The sequence below is a fragment of the Pangasianodon hypophthalmus genome, chromosome 2, assembly GCF_027358585.1.
Source record: "Pangasianodon hypophthalmus isolate fPanHyp1 chromosome 2, fPanHyp1.pri, whole genome shotgun sequence".
Taxonomy (NCBI): Eukaryota; Metazoa; Chordata; class Actinopteri; order Siluriformes; family Pangasiidae; genus Pangasianodon; species Pangasianodon hypophthalmus.
In genome coordinates, this window is record NC_069711.1 from 18,856,597 (window position 1) to 18,874,284 (window position 17,688).

The 17,688-nt window shown below is 38.1% G+C and overlaps 1 protein-coding gene across 4 annotated transcripts; it reads left to right on the top strand.

Moving 5' to 3' along the window:
- The first annotated feature begins 814 nt into the window (after positions 1 to 814).
- Positions 815 to 16,333, top strand: boka (BCL2 family apoptosis regulator BOK a). 4 transcript variants are annotated; one of them, XM_034298244.2, is made up of 6 exons: positions 815 to 834; positions 2,348 to 2,631; positions 3,824 to 3,871; positions 3,977 to 4,105; positions 7,187 to 7,350; positions 15,587 to 16,333. In XM_034298244.2, the coding sequence occupies exons 2-6, from the start codon at positions 2,406 to 2,408 to the stop codon at positions 15,710 to 15,712; spliced, it is 693 nt and encodes a 230-aa protein (XP_034154135.1). In that variant the 5' UTR covers positions 815 to 834; positions 2,348 to 2,405; the 3' UTR covers positions 15,713 to 16,333. The 4 variants fall into 4 exon arrangements, with proteins under 4 accessions (XP_034154135.1, XP_034154123.1, XP_034154118.1 ...); XM_034298232.2 differs by lacking the exon at positions 815 to 834 and adding an exon at positions 1,125 to 1,880; XM_034298227.2 differs by lacking the exon at positions 815 to 834 and adding an exon at positions 1,140 to 1,880 and having other exon boundaries at positions 2,351 to 2,631.
- The last annotated feature ends 1,355 nt before the right edge of the window (positions 16,334 to 17,688 follow it).

The window sequence follows — 17,688 nt, forward strand, 5'->3', positions numbered from 1 at the left end:
AAATAATTGACTGCACTGAAAAACTACTTTCAAAATTCAACTAACATCTTTCAAACGTTATAAACGTCACTTACTTGAATAGACTATAGAGAGCAAAGCAAGACTAACTAGCACTATAGTGTTTCATATTATTAAGTCCAGTTGGACATAACTGAAAAAATACTGTAAAGGCGTATTTTTGTATCCCCAAGATAGAAACAAGTGTAAATGTGTACCTATGAGGACACAGTAGCCACCATTTGTGTCCTAAAAAGTACAGTTTATTACATATTCCTTAGGAAGCTGAAAAGAGGAGTTTTTGCTTTTAGCTATGGCTAAGGAAGAAGGACAGGATTTATGAGCCTATTTTCCCAGGCACTACTTTGCTACCAGTAAATGTACATGGTTCAGCTAACCGATACGAACCGACTCTTTTGCCACCCAAACGATTCATTACCATTTTTTCTAATCCGGAAAAAGTTTGCTATATTATAACCAATAAATGTTCTTGTATCTATGACTATGGTCGAAATTGTTTAATGAAATCTTAATGTACCATCTACTTAACAAAATAACATAGTTAGCCTCAATTAGTAAGGTACTACAAATATGCGGTGACAAAACCAGTAGGCCTAAGCATCCCTGCACTGGTACTGTGCCCTGTTGTGTCTGTGCTCAGGTGAACAGCTCAGATGTTAAAAACAGGTTTCAGTGGAAGTATTTAATCAGTTACTGAAGAGGGATGAATTAATAATAAATTAATTAACCTTCTCACAGTTTACTCCGCCCCACGAACCGACTCGTTGGCGAAACACTATCACTGTTCTGAACAGTTACACGCCTCCTCCCACTGAGGTAAAGACCACAGCGGCTAATTACTAGCATTTCAGATAATATAGAATGGAGTATGCTGTAATCATTACTGAATATGTTGTGACATGGTTTATTTATTTATTTTTTTACATAGGCTAACAGTTCACACTAGTTTATACTGCATATTACTGAACCCAAAACTGAAAGCCAGTATGTTCCTTATGGAACCAATAGGAAGCAATTTTACGCTGAATTTTCCTTTAAAAGCACACATTATTTTAAAATAATAATAAAAAGCTGTAAAACACAAATGATATTCAGTATTTTCAGCTGAATATTTTAGTGCTGTGGAAGTGTGACTGAAGGAATTTTGCTCTTCAAGCTGCAGACAATTTAATATTTGTCCGTCTGAAAACGGGAACAAGTAAACATAGTTCCGCGAACAAAGACGCAAAATTAGCGGCAACAGACAGTGCCTTCTAAATCAATACAAGAAACAACATGATAATAGAAAACATATTGCCTGACAGACAATGGAACAATTTAATACGGCTAAGTTATAGAGAGAAGGCTGACTGTCTTGCGGATATTATAGCAAAGAATGGACGGTGATATATCTTTTTCTCTGAAGGAAATTAAGTAGGTATCTAAATTAGAGAACATATGAACAAAATATGAAATGTTAGAACACGGTTGAGGGGGTAGTTTGTATCCCGCCTTGTGCTCAGACCCTCCCCTTTGGCACTGGGGATTGGCCATAGAAGGAAACTTCACCTCGGATCCTCTGTATCTGTAGCTCTGTTCTCTCGAGCTTCACACGAGCAGGCAGCGTGAGCACAGGAATGATATACGCCTAAACCAGTCTGTCCTAGGCGAAAATGGCTTAACTGTTACACTTACTGGGCGGTAATAAGTTTATTATTATTATTATTATTTTACAAATAGCCGTAACTTTCCGTAAAAAGAAAAAAAAATCAGCGTCGAGACTTGTCCGCGCTGCGTTTCGTTATCAGCGCCAGCAGTGAAGCGACTCAGGCAGTGAGGAGAGCTGGAAGAACCAGTGGCAGTGTTAGTACATAAATACACAGGTAAGCTGTTTCCACCTTCTATAACACAAATTCCATATCAGCGTGGAATAATCAAGTCACTGAACTGCTGAAATAATGTGATATCATTGTGATATCAGTGTGATATGCATCACACAGAACATGTATGTGGACCTATGTAGCATACACAAGATCTAAACTTACTGTGACCTGATCTAGAGACTAAAGGAGATCATTGCTATGAACTGATCTAGAGAGAAAAGAGATCCTTACTACGAACTGATCTAGGAAGAAAAGAGATCCGTGCTATGAACTGATCTACAGAGGAAAGATATCTGTGCTATGAAGTGATCTAGAGATAAGAGAGATCAGTGCTATGAAGTGCTCTAGAGAGAGAAAGTGATCCTTACTATGAACTGATCTAGAGAGTAAAAAGAGATTCTTACATGGTACATCATGAGATATGAAGGCATTGCGCTTAACAGCCCACCTCTTCTCTTCTCTCAAAGCAGCTTTTCTTCTCCGCAACAGCAGAGGAGAAAAGGTGCTCCCACACACAGGCCACTGATGAAGGGCATGGAGATGCTCCGTCGCTCCTCAGTGTTTGCAGCAGAAGTCATGGAAGTGTTTGATCGCTCCCCTACAGATAAAGAACTCGTCTCCCAGTCGAAAATGTTGTGCAGGGATTACATTCACTCAAGGCTCAACCGGGCTGGAATTGGTTGGACGAAATCTGATCTTGGCTCTACAGGAGGAACCCTCGGAGAAGTGTCCACTGTTCTTCTTTGGTTAGGTAAAACTTGTTTGATCTTTCCTTTAAAGTAAATTCTCGAAATACTGCACTCTTGTTTTTTTGGATAATGGTTGATTAAAGAGACTGAGGTGGATCAGAAACATTTCAGCTGAGGATATAAAGATGATCTGCAATAGTTCTGCTTGTCTGATTTGTTTAATATATGTACAGCCAGTCGCACTCACTGGTAGGCGACACAACACTGGTGTACTGTTATTGTTGCACTGAAAAACACTTGGTAAGTTTGGCAAGTTAAGTGTGTTTAACCAGGTGTGATTAGGCAGAGGACTCTGTGTGAACCTGCTGTTATTATCTCTGCTGGCGTTATGAAAATGTAGTTGAGATCCATGCTCAGATAGGATTGTGCAATAGCAAAAGCCACCCCCGGCATTCATCTTCTCCTTTGCCCTCTTAGAGTTTCCTTTATACTTGATTTCATAACCCCTTACAGTGCATTTTACAATTGTCTTTAGGCCTCACCCATGTATGGGTATGAACTATTTTGAGACTTATTTAGAGGGCTGTGTTCAACCTTATATGTCCATTTGTATAGCAGACCACCTCCTTCATGGTCACTACAACATTTAGCTAAATCGTTCTTTCACAGTCAAGACTGTACACACTGCAAGCCCATGCATGTCACATGACACACGGGTAACTGTATGGACTTTGCTGTCTGTGCTCAAGACTTATCTGTATTTTCCCAAGAGTGAATGACACATATCTTTTGGGTTTCCTGTAAGTGCTATGTAGGGAGAAAGCAAGTAAAATATGCTTTTATCATAGAGCAGATCTGATTTGGCTGGGGAAGAGCTGGAGGTTCCCGCCCACGGGTTACCCTGCTTAACCCTTTCAGTTCGGGTTGGATTTAAACACTTTTGTAAAACGGAAGATTGTCGCTGTTTGGGTAAACCTGAATACTTACAGTGATCAGATCCATTGTCTTGAAACATTAAATATCATTTATGTAACCTTGATACGTTTGAAAACATCATGTTAAAAGATTGTAGATTTACAATTAGATTTATGCATATATCAGATGCTTTCATCTATAGCGACTTATAAGTGAAGTTATAAGATCAGCGAAGGGTTAAAGGCATTACTTAAGAGACCAGCAGCGGCTCTGTGTGTAGTCATAGTATTTAAAATGTCAACTTTGTGGTTATTAACATAGAACCTTTGATCTGTTCAGAATGCATAGATATGGGAGCAGTGTTGTGCAGTTGTTTTCCTTCATCTTGTTGAGTATAAAAACACACATACAGACATCCACACAGTATACCCACATCGATTCATGGCATGATGCTACATTAATCCACTGCTTCTCCGTTGTTCTGTTTCCTAGGTGATGAGCTCGAATACTTGCGACCCAATGTGTACCGCAATGTGGCAAAACAACTGAATATCACTGTGGCTTCAGAAGGTATTGTTTCTGATGCCTTTCTGGCTGTAGCTGCAGAAATCTTCTCCACAGGTTAGTCACATCAGTACTTTGTGTGATTCTAATTCAGGGGTTGAATGGGATGATAAAATCACAGTATTATAAGAAGACAATCCAATATCTTTTTTTTTTTTTTTTTTTTTTTTGGTGTATTATGATATATGTTTACAACTAATGTCAAAGAAGGCAACATTAAATGACATGTAACACTTGAGTCGCAGGGGAGGTGTTAAATTAGTTGTTCAGGAAAATGTTAAAATTTAGTGTAAAAACAAATTGTATAATTTGTATCTCAGTGGATTTCACTGCACCTTAAAATAATGTTTTTTATTGTCATGACATTATCTGCACTGTTACAAGATGACATTTAAAATCATACATCATATACCCCTAATTTGATTATTGATCTCATACTGATTGCTAAGCAAGTACATGTGTAGGTTTTAAATGTTTTTGCCCTTGTCTGAACACTGCCACTGAACCATAATGTAGAAGAAGCCCAGGGCTATTGTGCTGTATTTATCTTCGCCAGCCAAAGTAATGGAAATATTCAGAAGAAACCCAATATGCCGTCCACATTTAGACAGCAAAGACCACAAATTAATATGGAACACACAGTGCGCCTAAACCTGGTTTATCTGTGAAGTCAAGCTTTGCTCGTTTTAGAGCAGCTGAAAATGGAGTCTTTTTAACATTTATATACACATGCTCTGACAGTGTGGCACTTTTCTAGAGAACACAATCAGATCTTTCAGTGTAAACAATGTCTGTGTTCAGAGTGAGAAGAGAAGAGAGAGAAGTCCCATTTTCCTCTGCTCTCTGCAAGTTTCCAGTCTGTGTAGAATTTGGAGAAGAATGTCTCCATGGCTTTTGGTCATTCTTTCAGGCTTAAACCATTTAGAGGATATGTAAACCTGAGATCCCATTTTCATCCTTTTGGAGTAGAGAGCTGGAGCAAGCTAAAGCCTAGACTATTTTTGGAATAGAGCCTTCTCTATTCATTTTTTCATAAATGACTTGAGATTGTTCGTAAAGCAGAACATCCATGCATGATAGTGGCTAAAAGTCCAGTTGCTATTATTTTACTATTACCATTACTATTACTTTACTTTACTTTACTATTACTGCATAGTAAAGTATAGTAAGTACTGTCTGTGTGGAGTTTCTGTGTATGTTCTCCTCATGTGTGTGTCCAATATTTGGTGTGATCAAACTTTTCCTTTTAAACCCGCATCAGTACTCTTAGGTACACTGTCATGTAGTTGTATAAGGAAATCAGCTAGTAGGTTATTTCAGGAATTTTATTCCTTTGCAGGTGTTGTCACATTTGCTTCAGCCTCAATGATGCTTTTATCTGAAAAGTGGTTTACTCCTGAATAGCATATTGTCTTTAATATTTCCTTTCTTTAACAGTTCTATGTAATATTTCTAGGGAAATGAATGTTTGTTCTTTTTCACAGTACTGTGTGTCTGTTTAGATATTCTACATTTCATCATATTCAACGAAACACAGAACTGAGAGCAAGAATTGTCGATAAAAGCTAGCAAACTCCTATTTTGCTGGTTATTTGGCTTCGTGAGCTGTAACAATGAGTCAGACACTTGCTGGCTCTTTCTGTAGGTGTGACACATAATCCTAACCTCCTCAATGTGTCTGTGCTTTTACTGAGAACAACTTTTCTTTTGTACTCGTTTTGGACAGAGGCATTTACAGGAAGCTTCAATAAGACAGGAGTCTTGTTTCATTGTTTGGGAGACATAAATGGATATTTCACACTCACAGTAGAGTCAGGAAAGAAGAAGTGATTTGTATGTTTAAGAGTGACCCATTGGTGTAACTCGAGTAGGTCACGGATCACAGTGAGAATAACATGTGAAAGAACTGTGTGTGGATTGTTTGAGGGTTTCGGTTTCTTCCATAATGGAAGTGTTTCCCTGTTGTACATTTCTTATACAGGCAGTTAAGTCTATTTATTGACTTCCTTATCAGGCCTAAGCCACTTTCATGCTCACTTGAGAGGGAGGAAAACGTGGGTGTTTTTTGGTTGGCCAGAATTTCAAACCAGAACATTTATCACTGAGCCCAGGCCTGGATGTTAATGCAGTGACACTCTATCTGCCTGCTCCTGCTTCCTCTCTCTCTGGACATATCAATTATATATTTATCACATTTTCTTATAAAAACTGAAGAAATATACTGGAATTTCACAATGTTTGGGTATTCATACTCATAATTGTATTGATGTTTATTTAGACTTCCTAATAGATTTCCTAATTTTTACATATTAAATTAAAGATTTAAAATGTTTTGTAAATGTGTAAAGATGTAAACAGCTCAGTAAATTAATTAATATTAAATAAATGTAGTATTTTATTACCTGGCATAATAAGATAATCATCTAAGGTAGTTTTATTTAGACTTGATTTACTATAAATGTAAACATAAAAGGCGTAGTATCTCTCTAGCAATATAAGTACCAAATCATCTTGACTTTATTAGTCATCCCATGATCATTATTATGATGAAGAAGAGTAGTTTATCTACATGGTGAAAGGTTGACATTTGCCCACCATTTATGTAGATTAATGCTCTCTGGAATTTAAACCACAGTGAGTGCGTCAAGCTAAAAGCATTGCTAAGTAAAAGCCCATTTGCTGTGATGCATTTGGCTGTCAGTCTGTTAATATGGAGCCATGTGTCATGGGGAGGCAGTGGATCCTGTGGATTTTTAGGAGGAAACTGCTGCACTGTTCCTGACCACTCGACAGCTCCCCTGACTGTTATGTAACTCACACACACACACACACACACATACACACTCACACATACCTCCTCTTCCCTTCCGCCATGTGGCGTTTTAGAAGATGAGTTGCCTGGTGGGAGCTTTGTCATGCACATCTCTGTCTCTATGCACACACACACACACCCTAAGGCTAAGCTCAGGAATTTCAAACAGTGGTTTTATTGACATCAGTAGCAGTTATTTGGGAAATACTGTAATGTCTGTTATGAGTAATTAACATTGAATTTGATAATGAGATTATGTGTGATGTGTGTTAATTGTGTAACTGAACACCCTCGCCCTCTGTCTTCCTCTCTCTTTCTCTCTGCAGGGGTGACGTGGGGTAAGGTGGTCTCTCTGTATGCAGTAGCCGGAGCATTGGCAGTGGACTGTGTTCGGCATGGCTACCCAGCCATGGTCCACACCATTGTAGACTGCATGGGCGAGTTCGTTCGCAAGAGCCTGGTGTCCTGGTTAAAGAGGAGAGGAGGTTGGGTAAGGAATCCCTACACTAGCACTTGCTAGGGCAGCATGGAAAACTCTAAATGATACATACATTAGGTATTGTCATGATATATGAAGCTAATCATAGTATTTTTTTTTTGAGGATTGCATACATATTGGTATAGGCACTTAACACCAGTAAAACAACACTGTTATACCTTAAGATCAAAATAAGCTGTTTAACAAGGAACAGAAAAACAATAATATATAAGATAAAAAATACATAAATGCTTTATTGGTCAGCATCTAATCAAGTAGTTGACTAGATGCTGACCAAATAGACTATTTTATTTATAAATGTTTTAGATCATCTGATAATAGCTGCGATACATTATATTCAGAAAATCTTATTCGCTTTTAGGATACGCTTTCTATAGATTTATACGACAGTGCTGTTGAATTCTCGATTCTGATTGGTCAGAAGGTATTGTTTAATTTACTACAACAGCATGACTCTGTCAGCAATGCCAGCTGCAAGGCAAATCACCGGTTTATATTAACATGCTCATTCTAGTACAAATTTTTTTTTTTTTTTTTTTTTTTTAACATCTGATTAGCAAATTATTACATTTATTCATTTTGCCATTTTATTAAATGTGACCTACAGCTTAGTTGAGCAGAAGTGTCTTGCTCAGTTTGTCTACTGTGGAGCTTGGCAGTGCTGGGATTTTAACTCATAACCATCTGATCATGAGCCTAATAGCCTCAATTTTAATATATTCCTACATTTTCTCTTTGGCATGAGTTGATTTGAAAAGAAAGGAGGTACTTGATTGCCTGTAACTAATGCTGATGGCTGGCACACTTGCACTGTGTGCTGTCAGAAAACACTGTGAGAGAGGTGGAGCAGGGGCGTAAGGCTGGCAACCAATTAGCAACACTGTTTAATGGGGCAGAACGGGTACAGAAACACACCGCACAATTTCATGATAGTAAATTGCCAGTGACTGCTACTGATTACATTTATCTTACAATCATTTTAACTATTGTACCAAAATCACTGCAGAAGTTCTGGTCAAAATTCTACCTTCTGTTTAGTTCTTTATTCTGTGCCCTACTTGTATCTTCTACATCTCTGTGGTAAATGGAGCAGGACGGAAGGAATGAAGAAGGACATTAAGTGCTGGATATTTTATTAGAGATTCTTCATGGTGGTCTCTTTCTGGAAAGAGCACGAGAGAGAGACAGAGCGAGAGAGAGAGAGAGAGAGAGAGTGCAGCTGAAAAATGTAAGCTAAACAAGGGAAATTAAACAAAGACAATGTATGCCAGTGTTTCAAGAAGTACTTAACACAAAAGTACTGGATGTCTGCCTTTTCTGGTTTTAATATCGATCACTGAGACATAACAATCTTCCTGCTGTGAAGCTGAGATTCTTCAGCTTTCTTAAGTGCCTGGCAGTATTGCACATAACAGGATTAATTAGTTGCAGTTAGCAGTGGGACATGATATTTAAACTGTGTCCTGGCCTGTGGAGGAAAAAAAATCATTTTTTTTAAATGCACTTTATCATTCAAAGCCTTTTTTTGGCTTTACAGTATACAGTAAGTGTGGGTAGGGAAGGTCTAAATGGGTAAAGGGTAGCAGTCCAAATCAATACTCTTAAACCTTATTAACAATAAGGATAACAATGCAAATTTACTACTGCTATGTCTAAATAGCCTAGTATACGATCTGGTGTATTGCCTTTACCCTTGTGCTTACCCTGGGGCACACATCTGGAATTTATTAAGTTTTCAGAGACAAACAAAAAATAATCTGAAATATAAAAGAGACAAAGCAAAGTTGACCTTAAAATGTGTTGGCTATATGATAACCCAATTGTTGTTGTTAACTGGATAAAATGCCTACATTTCTTTAAACAAGTCATATTATAGTGCATAGCTCAGAGAACCTAATATAGTCTGCTGCTGGCCGACCTGTAGCTCTGCACAGACATGCAGTCCCCTTCATGATAAAGTTTACTTTTTTTTTAATGATGCAAAGCATTAAATTGGCTGTATCACAAAGCCTAATTTTTGACCTAAGCTCAGTGATCTTGAACATGTTGCTCTCTACTACTGTTAGGTTGTTTAGTCCATAGTACCTAAGTAACTGTACTTTGTTATTATAATTAATTTTAATATTGTATAACTAGCTGATACTTGTATTCTTACCATTTACATTTCCATGAGGAAAAAATAATTTTTTTACTTAATATTTTCATTTAGGCCATCCAATTATTTGTTACAGATTTCAAAGACTGTGTAAACTTTATTTATTCGTCTTCGTCTTACTTGCTCCTTGGTATTTTTTCTATGTAATTATTCAACTGTTATTCATTCATTCATTCATTCTTCAGTAAACACTTTAACTTGGTTAGGTTTGGGGTGGATCTGGAGCCTATCCCAGGATAACTGGTTGCAGGGCAGGAATACACCCCTGTTGGTATGCCAGTGTATCACAGGACATCGTTCATACACATATTCACAAACTTGAGCATTTTTAGCATAGCCAGTTTAGCTTTCAGCTTGGTCTTGGGAGGTGGGAGAAAACTGGAGAAACCTATAGCAAACTTGGGGGAAACCCACACAGACAGGGGGAGAACATTTACCTCATCTCAGCTTTTATCTGATGTGACTTACAGTCGAGACATACACCTGAGCAGTTGAATGTTACAGGCCTTGCCAAAGGGCCCAGCTGTGGCAGCTTGGTGGTGCTGGGATTTGAAATTACACATCTGTAGCCCAAGGCCTAAACCACAACTCTGTGCAGACAGTGACCTGAGCTCAGGATCAGATCAGCTGTCAGGCAGCAACGCTACCCACTGTACCACCATGCAGCACGATTCAGATATTGAATTCAAACAAACAAGGATGATGTGTTTGGATTTTGTTGGATTTCAGCAGCTTTGAAAAGTGCTTCTCCACCAAACAGCTTGAACGTGAAAATAATGGAAAATCGCTCTGCCTCTAACGTTGACTTTTATATGAACTGAGTCTATGAATTAGTTACGAATTTCCAAGTGTGTTGAAAAACAATGATTTCTGATTTCAGTGAAATCAATTTACCTTTCATTTTAAATACTTGAATACCATGAGGTGTGGATATTTTAAACTTTCACTTTATTATAATTTTGAGCAGCTACTTCCACTTTTATTTGCGTTAGATTTTGACACAATGCCTATCATTTTTCTTTTGCTGTTTGAATGTTTATTTTTCTGTTTAAGTATTTCATAGCTCAGCTTATTATTAGAAATAGTTTGGATTGAACTTTTTTGTTGCCTTTGTTTGTCATCTAATATTGGTGAGCCATATGGAATGAAAAGAGCCAAATCTTATCACATTACATGAGCCATAAGTTCCTGACCCTTCTGTTGATCCCAGCTTTCACTGCTGCAAGCAGGAATGTTCAGTACTGTATTGAGCCTCTAGTTCTATTGATGAATGCTATGTACTCTATGTTGCTATAATGGGACTAATAATGCGTGATGAGACAAGCACATGCTGTTTTGCCGTGTCTCTCTAAGCCAGAGTGAAACTGCCGTTGATGTTTTTTTGCTGTAACTAAAAGAGCGTACAACTTTCACTGAGGGCTTAGCTAGAAATGCAGCATTCAATGTTGTTATATGATTAAAACGACACACCCAGCTAAGTGTATCTGTGAACAGTAGGCTGTGTCTCCACATGTTGATGTTTATGCATGTGATTAATCTCTCTTCATTCAGACCGTGCATGCCCCTGAGGCTTTAGTGTGCTGCTCTTAATGTCACTGTCTTCTTCTCCTCAAAGCCCTTCCAGTCTGGCCAGTTTTCTATGCAGCAAACACTTTACATGACTGAATGCCATGCCAATTTTGGGTGTTCTTATAATGAGTTATATGGTAAAGCATTGAGCATGAAGTGAAAGCTGAATCCATATCAGTTGAAGGTGAATCTAAAAAGCTGCTGTGGGCAAAGTCATTAGCCACATTTTTCAAGGTGTCCTGCTGTGGAGGGTGAGGACATAGCTTAGTCTCAGGGTTTGGTTCTTGCTATTTTTGAACTAGCCTGAAACAAGAATACACCTGACATTAACATGGAATGAAAACATACAGAACGTCTGACTGGTAGGAAAAAAAACTTCACAGAAGGCCTTTATCTATGAAATGTGAATATGCTGGCGTCTATGTGCCACTTAGTGTGTTATGCTTTACTGATGAAGATTTGGTTTTATCATTATGATGAAGGATTCCTTAATTAATGATGTCCACCCCTCCCATTGGCTTCTCTCATCCCTTTTAAGAGCTTAATGGATCTAGGGTCTGTTGTAATTTTCACAGTCAGATTATCAGGCCATGTAATGCTGGCACGCTAAAGCAATGTGTAAGCAGCCAATGTTCGGCAACTTCAAAGCCAGAAATTTTCACCTCATGCTAGCTTCCTGGCACAGACAGCAACCATCGAGTCATTCCCATTTCATACGTCTCACTGCACATGTAGTTCTCCCTGACTTTGAAGGTCATACTGTTTTGCTACTAGAGTGAAGTTTGTCTCTGATAAAGATGTGTGCTCCTGCTCTTTTGCCACTACCGAGTCCTTTCCCTATCGGTTGTGTAATATGGGCAAATGCTCCAAATCCATGTCAAGGGGACTTTGAAGTGGCTGACTAGGCCACTAGTCTAGCCACTCAACCCCTGGACCCTCAGTGACATTGTGTGTTGAAATACGACCGTGTGTTGGCTTTGGCTGGGAAAGCACATAGCTGTGTACTAGTCTCATTTGCTTGAGAGTTATGAGTGTTCACATAACAAAGCTTTATTCATTTTCAGAAAGGCATTCACTGAATAACGCAATGTATCCCCCAAGAGTATCACAATCAGAATTAAGTAGAAATCTCATCGAATAATGTTAGTTAAGTAAGGAATAAAACGCGATGAGTGTGATTTTATAAGAAAATTAATAAACAGTGGTGTGGTGAAATGTGGTCTAACAGTAAGTTGGTGAAATAGCAATTTAACGATTACAATTTTTTATTTATTAATGAACAACGTGTCATACTTTTTAACCATTTATAGTTACATTTATTGTGATGGAACGTTCACAAAACAAATTAGTTCCTGTTACCACTTGCGTTAGAGCAGCTATAAACAGTTGTTCCCTCACCAGCCTCTCTTTTGTTCTCTCTCCTGAAGTTAATAAGACAAAAATGAAGCTTGTTATGATATGGAGAAACCAGAAAGCACAAAGCCTTCTGTCCTGAATACTCACATATGGCAGAAAACTTACTGATCATTATAAAGCACCGATACTGGAGTCTCCTTCCATAAATGTTAAATAAACTCCACCTTAGGGAAAACCTTGTCAAATCAATGATTACACTTTTTTTTTTTTTAATTTAATCTGTTTATTATTAGCCTTAGGTTATGTGGTGCGTCTGCCTTCTCTGTGAATGAGCTGTTACTATAGAAACTATAACATATTAAAATGAGTCCATTAATATAAACCTTTGATTTGAATTACTACTGAAAGTTAATTAATACCCTCTGACCAATCCGCATTGAGAATTCAACAGTGCTGTGGTATAATTTAAATTTTTTTAATTAAAAAATCTGGTACTAGGTTCTACCTGAGCATAAATTTATTTTGTGACATCATGAAGTTAAAGGAATATTTCAGTCTTGAATGTAGTTGATCCACCATGTTTGGTGTCTGAAGTTTACTTCTTTATTTTTGCACTGGAGGCCTAATATACACTATGTGACCAAGAGTTTGTAGACACCTGACCATCACACCCATATGTATGTCTTCCCCAAACTGTTGCCATAAAGTTGGAAGCACAGACTTGTCTAGAAAATATGCTGTAACATTACCTTTTCCCTTCACTGGACCTAAGGGCCCTATCCCAAACCTGTTTCATCATGACAGTGCCCCTGTGCACAAAGCAAGGTCCATGAAGACATGGTGTGCCACATTTGGAGTGAAAGAACTCAAATGGTCTTCACAGAGCCCAGACCTCAACTCCACTGAACACCTTTGGGATGAACTGGAGTGCTGACTGCACCCCAGGCCTCCTCACCCGATATCAGAATGGGCAAATCCCTACAGCCACGCTCTAAAATCTAGCGGACAGCCTTCCCAGAAGAGTGGAGGTTATCATAACAGCAAAGGGGGACTACATCTGGAATTGGATGTTCAACAAGCACATATAGGTGTGATGATCAGGTGTCCACATATTTTTGGCCATGTAGTGTAGCTGACAAATAGCATGCAGTTATTGCTGTCAGCATAGCATGAATAAACCACCACACACTGGCCTCGAAAGTGTTAAGTTCATCATCTCAAATAGACTTTCCTGTCTGGTTTCTATAGCAGAGTTTGGCGTCACCCCGCACAAATATCAGACTCAGATTGGAAGCGTGGCTTGAAGTTTGAAGGCGAGGTTCTGTTTTAAAAGTGATTCAGCTGATTATATTCACAGGCAATGAAAAAGAATTGCTTAAATGCCTTTTTGTTACAATGACGAATACATAAAAATGTATGCAAACATAGAAAATTACAAAACTGCATTGGTTATCAGTAGCTTATCAGGAGTTTGTGGGTTTCCTCTAACCTTAATGACCTCTTCACATAGTTTCACAGTTTTATAAAGATTTTTTTCAAATGAACTAAAGGAACTGCTTCTTGTGCACTCTGCACTGCTGTCCACAGGCTATTCCTAGAGGTAGGATGAAGTTTCTCTATAGATTTCCCAAAGTAATCCCATAAATTATTAATACTATTTAAGTCATGTGACTGGGCTGGTCATTTCATAGCCACAATTTCTTCCTCCTCAAACCACTCCCTCACTTGATGTGCAGCATGGCACCTTGCATTATCTTGTTGGCATAAGTCAGTATAACCATCACTATGCAGCCTATAATCCACTTCTGTTAAAAATCCAACACTTTTGGCTATGATACTTCCCCAGACCATAATCCCACCCCCATCATACCTGGAGTGCACATCTCCTTAAACTCTTCTCCTCACATAGACTCACCAATCACTGCTATAGAGAACAAACCTGGATTTATCACTAAACATCACCTCCCATTCAGGAATACTTTGGGTTCTTTTGCAAAACTATGTGGAGCTTTTTTACTTCTCAACTTGCCACCAAACATCACAGCCTGTTTCAATCTTCTTTGGGTTGAGATCTGCACTCCATACTCAAGTCTTATCACTGCATCAATCTGAGGAGCATGTTTTTTTAGTAACAGTTGTACTTTCAGATCTCATTTTGGACTCTGTGTTGAGCAGAGCACACCTGCATGCAGTGACCATGACAGTCATTTTATGGCTATTGAGCATAGAATGTATCCTTCCTCTGCAACCTATACAAAGACCCTGGAAACCAAATAACAACCCACTGACCGCAAGTGTAGTTTTGGTTTGGTTTGCATAATTATTTTTAACCCATTTATTCTGCTATTAAATGTTTATGCGCAAATGGTATTATACCGAAACAGTGTCTGTTGAATGAAGTGAGTGATAATTTAGGCATACCGTTTGCGTGATGCTAAACTGGAGGCTTCCTTTACTTGGTAGTTATATTAGCATCAGAGCTCCAGTGCAAAATTAAAGAAGCAGACACCAAACATACATAAATGTGAACATTTCATGCTTGACTGAATGCTATCTTTAACAGTATAACAGCATCCAGTTGCATCAGCTGAATGCAATTTCAGTTGTAAGTCGGGGTGTAAAGTCGATCCTAAACCAAAAATCTGAAGTCGAGAGTAGTTTGTTTAAAAACTTGTTGTGTGATGTAGAATTTGAGGTGTATCATAGACACATAAGGTACGTTGTAACTAGTAGTGTGTAATGTGTTTTGTTAAAACCTTTGTCGCAAAGAGTGAGGTGTTTCACAATCTCAAGGCAAACAGACATGTGTCCGGTGGTCACAGACCACAAACATACTTCCCACATAAAGAAATCATTAGTCCTCCCAAAAAAAAAAAAAAACATTTTATAGTCATGCACTTGTTACTCTGTACACAGTGCAGTTTTACTCTTTAGAGTTTTTTGTTTACAGCAGCACCTACTAGATGTTAATTGTGAGTTTTATGTTATAACTTAAGGCTATGTTAAAATTGGGCAACTGTTAAATCGTTAGTAGCCCATAAAACTCCTAGTGGTCTTTTATATTAAAGCTAGCCTACAATAGTGCTTATGTTCTACTGCTGCATCCAGCTATTATTTCATGACATTTTGTATGTCTCTTTTTTGCAGACTGACATTACAAAGTGCGTAGTCAACACAGACCCGAGCTTCCGTTCTCACTGGCTGGTGGCGGCAGCCTGCACGTGTGCACACTACCTGAAGGCCATCGTCTTCTACCTGCTGAGGGAGAAGTGAAGGCACGACAGAGAGACAATGGACATTGAGCTTTTCTTCTGTTTTTTTGGTGGAGAGAGCTGCCATTTCACCGCTTTGACCTGTTACTGCTCTTGGTGTGTTTACACATGCAGGAAAGTTGCACTGTGCCTTTAATGGACATTTATGTGTGCTGAGCTGTTCTTGGATGTCTTCATGGATTAGATTCAAGGGGATGTAAGGATTTTCAGTGGATTTATATACTTAGGTGATGATACCTAGAGGGCACTTATATTTGAGGGGCAACTATCAGTAGGACACGAACTGCAGGATATTTCCCCATCAGAAACAGGAAGAGTGATGTGTGTGTCAGCAGTGTGTTCATTAAAGCCATACTGTCTAGCCCTCATCTGCACTATCACATAGTGGCTCTTTATTAGTTTATCCATATTTTTAGTGGACTGCACTGTTTTTTGAATACACTTTATTGATAAGTACACCTTCAAATGCATCTAGTGTTATGAAATGACTTGGGCAAGATAGAAAACCTGGTGTTTTTTTTCTGCTCAGCTGAGTGGAACAGTTGAGTTATGCTGACCAGAAAGACTCTTTTTGAGAAGTAATACATATGTGTGTGTGTGAGTGTGTGTGTGTGTGTGTGTGTGTGAGAGAAAAAGTGAGAGACATTAAAACGCATGAAAGAAATAAACAGTTCTGGCTTTTTATTTCTTGTCCACTCTAAACAGAACAAAACAGCATATATCTGAATCCTTCAGTTACCTATAAAAAAAAAGCCCATAAAAGCCTATAAGCAGTTTGTCCGAAGCTTCCAACAAGACTAAGGTGTATCTGTTTCCCGTTTGTTGTCATAGCTCTGTCTGTGCTGTAATATAAAAGTTTCTGTATGAACTTTGACTGCATTATGCAATGGCAACTGATAACATTTTTGTTTTAGATATTTAAAAATTCCTTTTTGAGGAATAACACATTGCTATTGTGTGCAGATTGCCAAGCCACACTGAATGTCTGCAGAATAAATGCTAGTAAATGGAGAAACGGGTTGAGTTTTCGAGTTATTGGAATTGTGTAGGAATTTTTTTGCATCACAATAATTAGCTAGTTGGAATTCACTGAACTTTGTCCAATGACAGGTTTATAGGGAAACCTGTGATGCTCTTCTGTCCAAAATTTCTACAATATTGTATAAAGCACTGACTTTAAAGACAAGCACTTTGCTTTAAGCCTGAAAAATTCAGGGGATAGAAAATGCATACTGACAACACAGAGGGTAATTTTTCTTTGCTGTAAGCTGCAAATGATGCCAACTGCAGAGAACCAATGAGACCTTCAGCTTTCTGAATGTAGTGCATGGAGTGTCAGAGGCTGAAGCTAACTTAAATATCCAAAAATATAAAATAAAATATATATAAATATCTAATGGGAGTCTAGTATAGTGGTATCAGTATTGCATGAATATTCCTAATTATTAAAATCACTGTTAATTTGGTTTTATTTAGCAATTAGGGTTCCAAGCATGTTATTTGGCAACTTATAAAATAGCACATGATCCAGCACATCCTATTATTTTGCATGACAAAAATGTGAAGCTTAGTTTGTACCTACTGTTGAAAGTTTTAACAAGTGACTAGACAGGCCATGAAAATATTTTCCTTTGCTTGCACAATTTAACGTGGCCACAAGATACTAAATTGAGCTCATGGAATCGTAATACGTGTGTTTCATGTAAGCTAATTTATCATGCTGTTATTTTGCTATTTTGATTTGTAGAATTAATAATGCCAATATTTTAGTTAATCTAATGTGCTCACTTATAAAGAAACCTTGTCCACTGTTTAAAGGATAAGCTGGTCAAGCACTCATCTGTTCTGATTTCAACTCTAAGGCTTCTAAGGCTGAGTACTGGTTATGAAACTGCTACTGAACTGCACACACAATTGTGCCACGATTTTGTGCCTTTTTTGTTTTTGCTTCTGGCTTATGTTTTGTGTCTTACAAAT

Excerpts from the sequence above, each read along its gene's own strand:
- boka (XM_034298244.2), top strand. The coding sequence starts at position 2,406 with ATGAAGGGCATGGAGATGCTCCGTCGCTCCTCAGTGTTTGCAGCAGAA. Across the intron at positions 2,632-3,823 it reads CACTGTTCTTCTTTGGTTAG|AATGCATAGATATGGGAGCA; the intron begins GTAAAACTTGTT and ends TGATCTGTTCAG. Across the intron at positions 7,351-15,586 it reads TAAAGAGGAGAGGAGGTTGG|ACTGACATTACAAAGTGCGT; the intron begins GTAAGGAATCCC and ends TCTTTTTTGCAG.